The sequence below is a fragment of the Myotis brandtii genome, unplaced genomic scaffold, assembly GCF_000412655.1.
Source record: "Myotis brandtii unplaced genomic scaffold, ASM41265v1 scaffold250, whole genome shotgun sequence".
NCBI lineage: Eukaryota > Metazoa > Chordata > Mammalia > Chiroptera > Vespertilionidae > Myotis > Myotis brandtii.
Window position 1 is genome coordinate 7,343,390 of NW_005359478.1, and position 15,108 is coordinate 7,358,497.

The 15,108-nt window shown below is 49.9% G+C and overlaps 1 protein-coding gene across 1 annotated transcript in view; it reads left to right on the forward strand.

Annotated features, from left to right (window-relative positions):
• PAPPA2 (pappalysin 2) overlaps window positions 1–14,036 on the forward strand; it is a 220,893-nt gene extending 206,857 nt beyond the window's left edge. The window contains exons 21-22 of the mRNA XM_005867693.2: window positions 9,595–9,693; window positions 11,054–14,036. Of these exons, the coding sequence (XP_005867755.1) occupies window positions 9,595–9,693; window positions 11,054–11,128 (174 nt within the window). The 3' untranslated portion in view covers window positions 11,129–14,036. The remainder of the gene's footprint in view (window positions 1–9,594; window positions 9,694–11,053) is intronic.
• The last annotated feature ends 1,072 nt before the right edge of the window (window positions 14,037–15,108 follow it).

Genomic DNA, 15,108 nt, shown 5'->3' on the forward strand with positions numbered 1-15,108 from the left:
TTGTGAACCACTGATTTCCTAAAACAGCTCTTCCCACTCTGGGAGTCTAGAAATTTCTCCTGGAAATTTCTCTGTGTGTACTTGATTGCTGAGGAAGAAAACAAGGTAGGGGTGGGGGTTGAAAGGAAGAAAGAGGGAAAGAATGAGAGAGAGTGGGGTAGGGGAAAAATAGGCGGCTCAGCAAACAGCAGGAGGGCCAAGAAAAATATTTAATCCAAACAATGAATATTGTCGTTTCCTCCCACAGTCTGCATTCCCAGTCATCTTCCATGGGCAGGCCTGGGAGCCAAGACATGCCGAGCTGCCTGGCATGAGTGTGTGTATGGCGGGGGTGAGGGGTGGCGGTGAGCACGTGTGGCTGGGCTGCTCTGGCCTGCCTCAGCCTCCCAGGAACTGCGGGCTGGCCAGGGAACTGTGAGACGGGGACAGAGACAGAGGGAAGTAGAGGCTGGATGCCCAGCCCACCTGCAGCCACGGGCTTCTCCTCCCTTCCTCCTTGTGGCGGGTTTTGCACCTCTGACTCCTGCTTCCTCATGCCTTGTCTCCTCCCCCGCCCAGAGCTGTGTGAGTTTGGGAACAGCACATGCAGCCTGATACTCCTGTCGTGTGGGGCATGGGCCTTGCAGAGGCCCAGAGAGGAGGACCTGGGTGAGCGACCCCCAGCAGAGGGGCTGGCGGCCAGGCAGCAGGTCCCACCTGCTCGTAAGGTGCCGGTGGCTCAGTTTCATTCTCCTGCATCTTTATGCTGGATTCTCGAAGAGTCTAAGTTAGCGAACCTGTACCTGGAAGTTACGCTAAGCTATTTGCAGGTGACGTTTTAGAGAGAGTAATGCATAGTGAGAACAGATACCTGGGGAGGCCAGGGGACAAGACAGAGGAAAGGTACCTTATCTTGGAGGAAAGGCAGGAGTGGAAAGCAAGAAATAGTCTGCATCCTTCGTTTATAAAGTCAACTGGGGGCCCACAAGTCTCACTAAATACTCACTAGGCATCTATGATGTCGTGTCAGGCACTGCGCCTCATGGGGGCCTTACTGCCGAGGGAAGTAAATGGGAAGCGTGAGGGAACACAGAGGAAGTGCCTCTGATCCCATGGCCCCTGCCGGGTTCAAGCCTCTGGTGTTCAAAGTTTCTACCTCTGACCTGAAATGCAGTAGGCTGGCTCCAGTTAGCTGGTGAGGAGGCAGAAAATTCCAGGAACAAGCAGCAGTTAATCCATTCCTCTTTGAAAGAAGCCAAATGCCATGCGGCAAGAGTGTGTTGCAAGAGCTTGCGGCCACCTGTGCCACTCCTGCCATGAAAACAAGAACAAAATCAGGAGGATTAACAGCTCCCCAGTTTTGCAATGGAGAGTACGAAGTCTGAGAGAGAAGGTCATTGTTGGGAGCCCAGCGCCAGGCCACAGGGGGACAGCTGCCAAGGTCACCAGACGGCATCTTGGGAAGCTTTGCTCCCACCTTCTGTGGTTCCAGAAGGAGGGAGGTTGGTGCTGCCATGAAATCAGAGTTTGACAGCACAGGGATGGAGATCTCGGGCTTTGTAAAATCTGGCCGAGCTGACCACGCGGGGTCAGCTGCTCCAGAGAAAAGGGGAAGCCTGGGGGCTGTCGTCAGACTCGTGGAGGAGGAAAAAAGGGTTCTGAGGTTTTTGTTTATTTAGGACCCAGAGTTGGGGTTTGATGCTCCAGGGCCAGGCAGTGACCTTGAGAGCGATTCTGAAGATGTGCCGAAAATGTAAAGGGTGGCAGGGAGTGGGGCACTGGGTCCTTCACAGTCTTGTGCAGTTTTGGTAAAAGGGTGGGCGGGGGGGATAAGAGCAAGGGCACAGAGCACGGTGCCCTAGGTGACACCTCTGACCCACAGCAGTGGCTGGCAACAGTGGCGTTTCTCAGTGGCACAGCTCACAGATTTGCAGGAGGGTTGTGTCCTTTTGTTTCTAAGCCCCCAAGGGAGCGTGACAAGGGCCCACGGAGGGGTGTTTCCTTCTGGCTGTCATCTGAGAAGCAGGGCTCTTGCGTTGAGCTGATCTTTTTTGGATAAATGCAGCCTCACGTGAGCATCCTCTGCCCCGTCTTCACGCTTGGGGATCTGACCCCCCTTTGGGGAGGATGAGAAGGTCCGGGGCCACATTGGGTCAAGAGGAGAGGCTGCGTGGGGAAGCAGGTTGGGTGTGTGTGTGAGTCAGGTGGAAAGTCTGCTCTGCGGGTCTTTATTTGCAGCCGAATGAAAGGGGCTGCTGGGAGGTTGCTCTTGGCTGGAGAGCGAGCCTCAGCCAGCCTCTCACCTTCCTGTTTTCCCCGCGCACGAAAGGGCAGAGGTGTCAGTGACGGCTGGGGGTTTTCAGAGACTAAGACACCCACGTCTCCACGATGGTTTGAGGAAAGACGCAGGTGCCAGGAGCCAGCCAGGCCTTTCCCACTGTTTTCCTAAGTCCCAGGCCATTTCCCTCGTCTCCTGACACACCTCCGTGACTCAGATGGGCACCTTTCTGGTGAAATGAATGGGGCAGGAGGCTCGCAGGGACGGGAGCATCCATGGCGTTAACTCTGAATGCTGGTGGCGGAATCCTGATGTGTTTTTTTTTTTACCAGAGTCTCTATGGAGGGAACTCAGGCACCCGCCCACAATTGCAAAAGCTTACCAGAGTCTCTATTGGAGGGAACTCAGGCACCCGCCCACAATTGCAAAAGCACAGGCCGTGTTCCTAGCACCTTCATGAAACGGATTCATTGAATGCTTACTGTGGGCTGAGTGTTTAACCTCCATTTGCTCATTTATCCCTTGCAACAGCCCTACAAGGCGGGTGTTCTACTCATCCACAGATGAAGGTACTGCTGCCTAAAGAAGCCAGGAACTTGTTCAGAGTCTAACGGGCGGTGAAGGAAGCCGCAACCTGGGCACAGGTTTACCTAACACTACCTCCCAGGCCCTCAGTCACTATACTAAGCAGCCTGATCATTTTTCAGAGCTATTCAACTCTGGGCACCTTGAAGCAGATGAAAATAGTTCAGGTGAAAAAAGTCATCTGACCTTACTTTGTTTGCTTTTATTTGTTTGATCTCAATTCATCCCAGCTGTTTCTCCTGGGAGAGATTAGTGTTTGCACCATTTTCCGATGTCTAGTCTGAGACTGTGCTTTGGTTTTGGTGGCAGATAAGATAAGCTGGTTATCACCAGACTTCTCTGTAAAGGTACACACATGCTTTTCTTCTTCTGAGGGTCTGGTGGCTTCCACAGGCAGAGGGTGAAGCTCACATGGACCAGTAAAGCACAATAGACCATCAGACTAGACCCAAGTCTCGGGGCCACCACACAAGGCTGCTTCCCTCTGCCCATGCACCAGAATGTGTACCTTCATTCCCTTTCTCCAGCCTGGGCAGCGTTGCCATCTGACTGTGCCATGCATGTCAGCCCTCACAGCAGGGTCTTCTTCTCCCAACACTAACTGAGTCACGTAGAAAGAAGTTCCCCACCCTGCAGAGGCCCCACACCTAGGCCCCTATTCCTGGTTGGCTATTAAGACCCAGCCACCTGATGACAGGTATCTGCAGACATCCCCGGGACAGCCGTGGTTCCACGCCTTGTCTTCTCTGGTTTTCAGCTGCTTCTTGTTTTTGGCCCCAGCTACTTTCCCTTCCCTCATCATCCCAGCTGCACAACCGAGAGAGTCATGTTAAATTCAATGCAACATGTTGGGGTTATTTATAAAAGGAGAACTTTTAGATGGTAGGTTCTACTCACTCTTCCCACTCAGAAATGAACATACACCAATACTACACCTGGTAAGATAAATATATATATAATCTATCTCAACCCCAGTGTCTGACTATAGAGTCTAGGTTTATACTAAGAAAAGAAACAGAAAAGGACTTGTGCCCTTGCCAGCTGGACCTGTCTCTGAGTTATGTGATTCTTATAAAGCAGCAGGCCCAGTAAGCTTTCTAGAGCCAAGGAATCATGAAAAGGAGGACCTGGCCATTAGGTATGCGTAGGAAATGTAGGTAGCCACCATCATATTGGTTTATTTGTTGAAAACCTACTGTGTGTTGGCACTGAACTAGTCTCTGGGACTAAGAAGAAACTAGATGCCGGGCCCTTGATTCAGAGGGTTGAGTTCTACAAGGCGGATGTGCATGAAAGGTACCGGAGTAACACAGAGGCAGGGAGAGCGCTCTGTGTCCGGGAAGCGGGGAAGGTTTTCCAGAGGAGGCTGTATGGAAGGAACTCTTCCTGCTCAGTCCATCTCCAGGTGGCTGTCTGTTTTAGTTTTACATTTCCCAAGAAGACTGTCGCAAATCCACAAACATGAGCTCATTGGCACCTTCCACCCAAGGGGTGCACCCGGGAGGAGTGGCAGGACTTCGTTTCCTCTTTCCTCAGGTGCCTGCAGTGAGCAGAGACACTCCTGGCTGTAGCATTCTGGGGCCAGAAACAAACATTTCTGCGTTGCAGGCCTCTGCTGATGGGAGGGGAGCGAGGTGCTGCTTCCTTGAGGGGGGCGGGAATCAGCCTCTTGGCTAATGTGGGCCGACCCAGCCCCAAGATGAGAAGGAGTCCCAGTGCCAGGGCGCTTGCTGGGGGCAAACTTGGACCCACCACTGAGAAAATCGGAAGTGAGGTTGTGGGGGCCCAAGGGAATTGGGATTATATACCTGTGACGCTTTCTTGCTTTCGTGTTGGATGTCTGGCTTTACTTCATGATTAATGCCTTTGCACCTAAGTCCTTGTTATAGAGGTGCCAAGGGAATTTACCTCGCCCTGCATTCCCAATCAACAAAAGACTAATGAAATCATCACATCATGGGAGCCTGGTCTTGTAGAAGGAGCATCAGGTCAAGAATCAGGACATTTGGGCTCAGTTCCCAGGGCTGCCACCAACTGGCCTTGCAAGCAGGACATGACCCCTTTTTAAGGCTCCATTTCATCATTAGTAAAATGGGAATTTTGTACCTAAATGGTCTTCAAGGCTCCACTAAGCCTTAGAATTTCATGTATCTATGGTCCTTAAAACAACAAAATAAGCGAATAGCATTGTGGTTGTCAAGGGTCCCTGAGTGGCCTCAAGGCTTCCTGAGTTTTGGCCCTGAGATGCTGAGTGCCTTGCCATGGAGCCCAGGCAGTGTGGACATGGTAGGCAGATCCACGCAGCAAAAGGAGAATGAGAATCAGGCCAGAGGTCACCATTCAAGGGAAGGGTCAGAGGAAAAGAGAATTAGCACACACAGAAAGTAGTATGCTTTTACACAGAGCTTGTATCTGCAACAGAGGCCCCCTTGGGCACAGCCTCAGAGCTGCTGTGCACAGCGGGCTTCTCCTGCGCCTGGTGCAGCCCAATCAATGAGGAGATGGGCGTGGGGCTGATCTGTCATTCACATCACTGGAAGGTTTTGATGGGAGTTCGTGTGGGTGAAAGAAAACGTGTTAGGCCCCAGGCAAAAACTTGATCACATCTTCTCCTGGTCCACAACCCTCCTCAAGATGCTTAATCAGGATTCTGCCCATGCCTTCCCTAAGGGATACAGTCACTTCTGGCTGAGAGCCCAGCCTGTCGGTTAGAAGATCTGAAGTCTAAACTAACCTTTCTAACACATCCATGTGGCCTGACTTCTGCTGCAAGCTGTAGAAGAAAAATGTCCTTAGTCTGATTCAAGTCATAGAGGTATTATCAGCCAGTCAGTCAGTCGATGGAAATCTTCCCGGGGCAGGCCCTGCGCTAGGCAGTCTGGGACCACCCCTGTCTTCTCCCTCTTCGTCCCCTGACAGATTTCTCGGGCTCCTCTTCCTCTCTCATCCAGTCCTGTGTGTCCTCCGCAAGGGCTACTGTAGAGCCAGCCCCTGAGAGCTCATGCCAACACCCCCCCCCCCAATTCTGGACTAGGGGCGTCTCCCCTGCCACCTCTGTGCTAGCACTCACCGTGTGAGTGAGCCATACCTGCTCACCGTGGGGTCTCTGCCAGGCCGGAGCCATGTTTTATTTGTTCATTTACATTTTCCTGTCACAGTGCCTGGCACCTGTTGGTGTGGGATAAAGAATGTTGACTGATCCCATGAGTGACTACAACCATGGACAACAGACAAGGTCACCATCTCTATGGTTAACTCCCCAGCAAAACCTTAAACAGTTTATCCCCAGATAACATACATAACATGAGAAATTGTCTTTACTTTTGAGAAGTTTCCAAAGCAGTATAGGTAAGGTAGACTGAGCAACTTCCTCTTCATATTCCTTCACTTACACGTAGCCATTTATTTGGCCACCACATCTGCCTGGAACACAACTTGCACAGAGAGGCTGGCAGGAAAGGCCTTCCAGGAACAACTACAATAGGGCCCATCCAGCTCGTAGGTCATAAGAAGAACAACCCAGACTCTCAGACTCAGCCATTCACTTAAAGTATGATTCTAAGAAGCCAGATTCAGGCCTAGGGTGTGTGTGTGTGTGTGTGTGTGTGTGTGTGTGTGTGTGCGCCATTTTATACAGTTCTCTTTTCTTTTGTCAAAAATGGTTAAAATGAAAATGTGGCTTCTAAAGGAATGAGGCCCAGGTATTTGAAAAATACACTTTGTTTCCTGGTGTGGCGGGAGGAATGGGGCGTAGGTGTCGTGGTGCCACCGGTGGTCACACTGAGCAGAGACACCGAGCCGCGCACTCTCCCTTGGGAAAGCTTCTTTCGGAAGGGAGTGCCACCCCAGGTCGGACACCTTTCTGGGACTGAGACTTAGATCTCCTGTCTCCATCCAGTCTACAGAGGCTTAAAAACTTGGGATCAATTAGTCATTTTCCCTTCCCACTTTTTCCATTGTCAGCTTCCCAGGACCGTGTTGCCATGGGAGCCTCTGTTTGTTTCGGGCAGAGAAGTTGTCTTTGGCAGGTTTGGGAAGGAACAGTTATTCCTAATAGGTATATAGTAAATTAAATACTCGGGTCTTTCCAACCTTTTCTCTGCATTTCTGCTCCTTCTTACAAATTCCCATCTCTTCTCAGACGACCCTCTAAGACAGGGGTCCTCAAACTTTTTAAACAGGGGGCCAGTTCACTGTCCCTCAGACCGTTGGAGGGCCGGACTATAGTTTAAAAAAAAACTATGAACAAATTCCTATGCACACTGCACATATCTTATTTTGAAGTAAAAAAAACAAAACGGGAACAAATACAATATTTGTATTTGCATGTGGCCCGCGGGCCGTCGTTTGAGGACCCTGGTCAAGAGCAGAGTTTGAGCAGCAGCTTGTAGGAAGCCTGTCTGGGCTGTGGCAGTGGAAGTGCAGTGGGACCTAGAAGGTTACCCAGACCACTTCTCTCTCAGGGTGTCTTCCCTCATGTTCTTGAGGTGAGAAGCCATGCTTGGGGAGCACGTAGGAAAGAAAGATTCCCCGGCATCCTTTATTCATCCATCCAACTGCTAACGTTCAGAGTTTGACCAGCAGCTTGTAGGAAGCCTGTCTGGGTTGTGGCAGTGGAAGTGCAGTGGGACCTAGAAGGTTACCCAGACCACTTCTCTCTCAGTGTGTCTTCCCTCATGTTCTTGAGGTGAGAAGCCATGCTTGGGGAGCACGTAGGAAAGAAAGATTCCCCGGCATCCTTTATTCATCCATCCAACTGCTAACGTTGTCCATGCTGCCACCATACTTAATTGTGTGGGAAATGTATTTTGGGTGGTCTCTTTTATAGACAATTGGATGAAAAAGAAAGGAGGAACCGATGACGTTGTGCCAATGAGTCAGTCAGGGTTGGAGGAAAAGGAACAGATGTCACATTATATGAGGAAATAAACTCCAAACACTTGAAAAAGAAAAACTCAGGGGGAATCTCAATAGATGTATCTGGCCCTCCAGGGAGGACCTCTGGGCGTCACTAGGTGTTAGGATGCACTATTACTTGGCTGCAGTGGGAGACCCAGGTTCTGATGGTGTAGCTATTCCCTGTCCTCCAGAGCCAGAGGCCTTGGCTTCATGTCAAAGACAGATGCTCCTCTTGGAACCTTTGTCTCTTAAGCCCGGCGAGGCCTGTGTTGAAAACAGAATTCATTTTCACTTCCTGCTCGCTGCCGACATTATTGTGCAGCTGTGCGACAGCTGTTGAGTTCCACCCCACAAGTAGCAGCTTTTTAGTGATCAGCAAAGGGGTACACATCTGGAATGATGCTCAAGTGACCTCAGGACCCCATAGAGTAAATCAAAACACTGAAGTAATATCTTGGATGAGCTCGTTCTGATGTAACTCAATTGCTAAAAATTATTTAATGGCCTTTTTTAAAAATTTGAGTTTAGTGATCTGTCTCATCAAAGCACAGCAAAATAGAGAATAGTCCTTCTATTTGACATTTAAGGAGGGTGGGGGAGAGAAAGTGATGTGAACATGTAAACTGGAAGGTGGCCTCAGGACTCAGGCGTCTATTGACTGTCTTGTGGTCCAAAGAATCTGACCACGAGATGTTTCCTGAGGCTTTGCATTTGGCCATCACTCAGGATGGAGAGAGCTAATGTGATTGGGTGGGTGGGCTGGCTGCCTCGCCCTCCAGGATGCCGTGGGCCACCATTGCCCTCAGGAGTGGTTCTAGAGAAACAATGCATTGGGTCGCTGAGCTATTTTTTTTTAACCGCTTGTTGCTATTCTTATCACACATTCCCTTTTGGGTGAAACACTCCATTAACTCTGGTTTGGCCTGGGCCCATTTCCCATGTTAGTTCCTGTGAACTCGCAGCAGTAGAGGAGTGAAGGGAAACGGTTTAGCTTTCTCTGCTCAAACCCTATGTCTAGCTGCTGCGCACAAGGGGCTGTGCAGGTCGGACTATCTCTACTCCGCACGGGTGTCCCAGACCCAAGAGCCACTGCACTCTGGACAGACATCATTTGAGTCTTCATAGAACCACAGGACTGCTAGGATCTCTAAGGATAAGTGCCAGGGATGAAAGTTATAGTCTGTGAGAAGCACCAAAACGTCAAGATACATGACTGCTGATCCTAAACTCTGCTTTAGCTGTGAGACCCCAGGCAATCTTTGTCATCTCTGTGCATCTCCACTTCCTCACTGATAACATAGGAATTTTAAAGCCAGCCCTGCCTTGCATTGAAAGGTTGCGGGTTTGATTTCAGGTTGGAGCACATGCCCAGGTTCTGGGTTCGATCCCTGGTCGGGGCGCATGTGGGAGGCAGTTGATTGATGTGTTTCTCTCACACTGATGTATCTCTCTCTCTCCCTCTCCCTTCTTCTCTCTCTCAAACTCAGTGAAAACATATCCCTCTGTGAGGATTAAAAAAATAAAAAAATAATAAAATGTGTGAAGCTGTTTTGTAGCCTACATGATATAAGGGCCTGTTATTACAAGAATATGAAACAATCCATCAAGGAGTTCAGACGAACATTTTGGACCCCTGAGTAGGCCAGGAGTAGGCTCTACAGGTGAAATTTGATCATTCCTTAGGCCTGATGGTCTTGAGATTTTAACTTCTTGAGAATGGGAGGTCAATTGTGTCATGCCCCTTGGGTGTTCTCCCATAATATCGCTTGAGTTCCGCACATGAAGTTGGGCAGGGCTGAGTGGGAGAGGGGATGAAGCTGGGCTTGGACCCTAAACTCCCACCTCCTTGCCAGCCTTTCCAAGCAGATGGTTGGTGTGATACTATCAACAACCGAGCCTACTGCCATTATGATGGGGGCGACTGCTGCTCTTCCACACTCTCCTCCAAGAAGGTAAGTGAGGGGACCTGGGGGTGAGGGTGGGAGGGGCAGCCCCAGGAATGAAGCAGATGCCTTGGTTAGCTTTCTTTGGTGTATCACAATTGGTTTTTATTCAACAGTCAAGAAGAGGGAGTCACAATGAATAAACACTGGGGTTTCTAAAGGGACAGGATTCAGGATAGTGGTGTTTTAGGATAGCTCCTTCAAGAATATTAATTCTCTCATTGTCAGTGCAGACCTCCTTCAGAGAAGCCCTGGCTTTTGCTCCTGAAAAACTCCCACCTGCTTGCCCTCCAGGAAACATCTTGAAGTTAGGAAAGAATGGCCTCCGCCCCTCGGAGAGGCAGGAAGTAATATCCAGTTATTAATCTTCATAATTGAATTAATCCTATAAAGTGTATTATAAGCATATTGCAAACATATGTTGAATGGCCACCACAAGCTACCTGGAGTCCTCCCTGGATCATATACTGAACACTGGTTCTTTTCTCGATCCCTTTTATTCCTATTGCTCTGGGTTCTATTACATTAGCAAGTATGCTTAAGCTAAGCCTGTAAAATTAAATAGGCTGAAATTTTGCAATAATGTGGATTTAAAAAAAAAAAGCCCTCCAAAGATATTTGATGCTAGTTGGCCAATTTAATGAATCAGAAATATGCAAGAGATGGTATTTCTGCCCAGTGTACTTGGACTATTAAAACACATCTATTTTTAACTCATTCAGTTGTCCATGCCAAAGGGTAGAATCTCTGCCTCTTTACCTCATGTGTCCCGAATGCCCCAATCTCTCTGAAGCTAGTTATGGACATCCCAAAAGTGTGTTTATCTGTTGATAGAAGTGCCAACAGTGCAGACTCTATTGGACCGTCTCTGGCATGAAGGAGGGATAATTACATAGCAGGAAGGCAGTCTAGCCATAAACTGGGTAGAGAGATGCACTGTTTCACCAAGCCAGAGTGTAACCTTGATTCAAGAAAGGCAAGCCTCATGCTTATGAAGATGCCAAGAGGGTTCTATCACTCTAAGCACATCCGGGCACGGAGCCCTAGACCTGGGTGATAGGGCCTTGGGTTTCCAGGTGGTGTGTCGTGGCCTTGAGTTAAGTTGCCCAGACTCTCTTGGCCTTCTCTGTGAAGAGAAAACATTGACATTCATCTTACCTACTTTACAGAGATTTTGTGTTGGCAATAATGTGACAAAAACATTAACAGCAACAGTTTTAGACATTAGTGGTAATTTTAGGAGGAGGAGTTACAGGAGCTATAGGTTCCTGGAAATGTGTGCTTTATAGCCACCATCTTAAGTCACATAGACATCCTCTGGGGCACTTTGCTGCCGTCCTCCCCACCTCATCTTCTCCTTGACCCTCAGGTCATCCCATTCGCTGCCGACTGTGACTTGGATGAATGCACCTGCCGAGACCCCAAGGCAGAAGAGAACCAGTAACTGCAGAGGAGCCCCTCCTTCCACCCTGGAAGCTGGAAGAAAGAGAGGCCTCCAGGGAAGGAAACAAAAGGTGAATGAGGAAGGAAGTTCCTGGAATGAAGGAAGAGCATGGAGCTTGTGAGGAACGCAGGAGGAGGTCTGTAGGAGCCGCCGGTGGCATCAAGTAGCTCAAGTAGGGAAGAATCGTAGGCAGTTGATTAAAAATAGGAGAAATATGATAGGTGTACAAGGACCCTCCTCCCTCATTTATATTCTATCCAACTCCATCCTCAACTTCTGCCTACTCCCCGCTGGGCACACTGCCCACTCCTCAGCCCCACCCAACTTGTACACCAGTACCAAACACACTCTCCACACCCAGTTAGAATGAACTGCCACCTTTCAGGACTCGTCTGTTCTAAACTGGCTCTCTCCCTGTCATCTGTGTAGTCGCCCATAGTAATAATGAGGTTAGTTATTCTTTATAAGTATTTAAACATATAAATATATTATATATATATTATATTTTTTGCCGTCTACTAAGCTAAAAACTATCCATTGTTCCACACATGCTGCTATGAAGTTCACATCCAAAATAAACGCCGAGGGTTTGAGGACAGAAAGGCAAGTCCTTCCGCCATCTTTGTATCCATGGGGATGGGCTGGCTGAGGAAAATAGAGGAAAGAGAGGCAGATTAGATGGGGCTCTTGAAGCGAATGTGTCAGCTAATCATCTTTTTATGAGCTGAGCTGGGAGCCGGGCCCACTTTGAGGACTTGGGGGTTGGAAAGATGACACGAGAAGGCACGGAAAGTTGGGTGGGAGTACCCACTAGTGGCTGGACCACAGGAAAACTGGACCATGTTTCTTGAGTTGCCATCTGAAAAGAATATATTAACTTCTCTGAACTCTTAGTGGGGGTCGGTGAGACCCAGGATTTCTGCTCTTCCTGTGCGCTATTCCCAACATGGCGCTCCGCCAGCCAGTCAGTCAACACGTTCGTCTTAGGGCTCCTTCTCTGATCACCAGGATTACAGCAACTCACATTCCTCCTACTTGGCTCCCATCTCCCTCCTTCTGAGTCCCCAAGCCTGGCCATCATTCACAGCCGCATGACTAATTGTTGACTTTCCGGGGAAGAAAATGTTATGGAAGTGACAGACAGGAAAGGCAGGAGGAGATGGAAGAACAGGAAGGGGTGGAGGAGCAGAGGGAAGCCATGGAGAAGAGAGAGGCCGGAGGTAGTCAAGATCCAGGGATGAAATGTGTCAGGAGATGCCACCTTGTTCCAGGCTCCAACGCTGACCACAGGGATCCTTTGACTGACTCCGAGTCGGAGTACTTTCTCTTCAGGCGCAATGTGTCAGATCTGTGGCCCATACAGTTCCATCTGAACAAGCTATGGAAGCACATGGAGCAAGGGTGACACTCTGTGGGGAGAGAGAAGAATTTCAACTATTTAGGGTCCACTTCGTTATTCCTTCTAGTTGGGTACATGGGCCATACATGCTGCACCATGTTAATCTGCCTCTATTGCATCCCAGGCTTACATTTTTTACATGAGGTCTATGACATTTGTGTTTCTTGGCAACAGTTTCTGGATTAGGCCTTGGGGAATGAGCATCAGGAGCTAATTTTTTGTTTGAGACACTAGTTTATCATCTCAGGGAGGGCCAGGAGCTTGCCTACCCTGAAACTGCTTAACACGGAGTCCATGGCTGTGCAAACAGGATGAGGACATGTGACCCGCCACTATCTCGAGCTACACGTCACACAGGAAAGAAGACTATTCTGGAACAGATGAAGAGGACATGGAATGAGGTGGCTTAGTCACTGGGGAAAGGAAGAGCAGTCTGTCCATCCCAACAACGCTCATCCTTACGACCTCCAACCATGAGGGCGCGGGAGAAACCGCTCGCTGTCTGGGCTCACATTTAGTGCCCAAGAAGAGAACAAATGTTTATTTCTGGGATTCTGGTAGGCTTCCATATGGGAAGGACAATTGAGAAGTTTCAACTCTCCATTAAAAAAAAGTGTAAAATTGTTTTCTTGGAGAGAGTACCCGAATTCCTGGCGGGATATCGAGTTCTGTGCAGGGTCCTGCCTTGTCCGAGATGGAGGAGGTAGACTTCCCAGCCTGGCCCAGCTCAGGAGGCTGCAGCGCCCACAGGAACACGGAGCCCGCAGGCCGTGCCAGGGCAGGTCTGTGCTCAGTGTCCCCCAGGAGTGGCAGTGAGCACGCTTCTCTTTCATCCTTCACATAAAGGTATTTTATTCTCTGCTGGGGACACCTGCAGTTCCCCACTGCCTGGAGGGCGCCGCCCCTGTGGTGGCTGGAAGGCTCTCGGCCCGAAGGCTGCCTGTCCATCAACTCTGGCCACTCGGGGAGGTTCTTTCAGCCCTTGTCCCAGGATTAGTGTTTGAGCTCCTTCGGTCACTCGTCAAGTTGAAGGACTTTGGGTATTAGCTCCCCCTCGCTCCCCAGGATGGTTAGCGTTCTGCGACTCTCACCCACCCATGAGGTCACAGGCAGCCTCTCCCAGGACCCCTCCCATCTGTGTCCTTGTTCCCAAATCACATCTCTGCTTCCTCTTTTCCCTGGTAACTGGGGGCTCTGGTACCCAGTTGCCCAGGACTGGCTGACTGCGGCTTAGTGGGACAGTCTCCGACCAGAGACGAGCGGACAAACTTGTACGTGAAAGGGAAGAGCTGCCCTGAGTCTCCCTTTCCCTTCTGTCCACTATGAGCCATTGGCCCTGATGCTTGCTCAGCTCTGTGGCACCACCAGTGAGTGTGTCAGCTGGCGCCTGTGAGGAGGGCTTGAGGGGAGCACGGTGAATGGAGCCCATCCCTGCACTGTAAGGTAACAGCCACAGCCAGTTACTCTGTACAACTGTAAGGTGTTCATTAAAGAAATTAGCACAGAGCACGTGAGGTGTGTTTGGTGTCTTATTCCCTAAGTCCTCCCGCCACTTCCAGATCGCTTTCCGGGTGCCAGTGCCAGATCCAGAGGTTCGTGACTGATGACTGACCGTTCCTCCCGGGCGCTTAGAAACGAGGAAGTAAGTGGTATGTGTGAGGGAGAGAAACATGGAAGTTCGTTAGATGCGATGATTAACAAAAGCAAAGCGCACGGTAGTGATGTCAAAAGCCTCAGGAGTTATAGCAATAAAGGCAAGAACCCTTTACGGTTCAGAGGAAGTGGGCCTCACTCCTGATGCCAAGGTAGGTAGCGTCTGAAGGATGGCGTGTGAAGGATGCATGTGATCTTAGCAGCAGAAAAGGGAGCAGGGGAGAGTCCGGGCCATGGGAAGAAAAGGGTTGATGGTACAGCGGTAGGATGGGAAATGGCTGTGTGTCACTGGACATCAGTGGGCCACCCAGCTGAGCTGGAAGTAGCAGCCAGCTCACGCGTGCTGTGCGCTTGGCAAACACAGTCTTATTGAATCCTCACAAGAGATCCTCAACTTCCATGTCCTCATTCATAGACAAGGACACCAGGTCAGGCTGCTGAAGAACGTTCCTTTAGGTGCCATGACTGGACTGAGGGTCAGGCCTGGTTCTGTGAGATGCCAAGATGTGAGAAGGAAAGAGAACGGTGAGTAACAGGCTGTGTAAGGGGCCGTGGGGGAAACCTCAAGGTGATGCCGCTGCAAGAAGCTCCCGCACCCATGAAGGTGGTCACGGCAGGAAAGGAGCCAGGAGGAGCCGGCTTTTGAAGAAAGGGCGGGCACATGGACGCTTTTTTAGACAATTGGTTTGAGAACCAGGTAATAGCTGGAAATTTCACATGCCCAGTGTTTGGCTCATGGAGGAGGCTTTTGTAGCTGGGGATGGTGTGCTGAGCCTCTGGGCTGCCCGGCAGTTGGGGATCGCTCCCTGGGAGCCCTTTGGGGAGCAATGAGGAATAGGTAGGTGAGAGTGCGAGCTCGGGCCTTGGCAGGGAGTTGACTAACATAAACATTTGAGAGTAAAAAGAGTACTACCTGGCATTTTCTTTA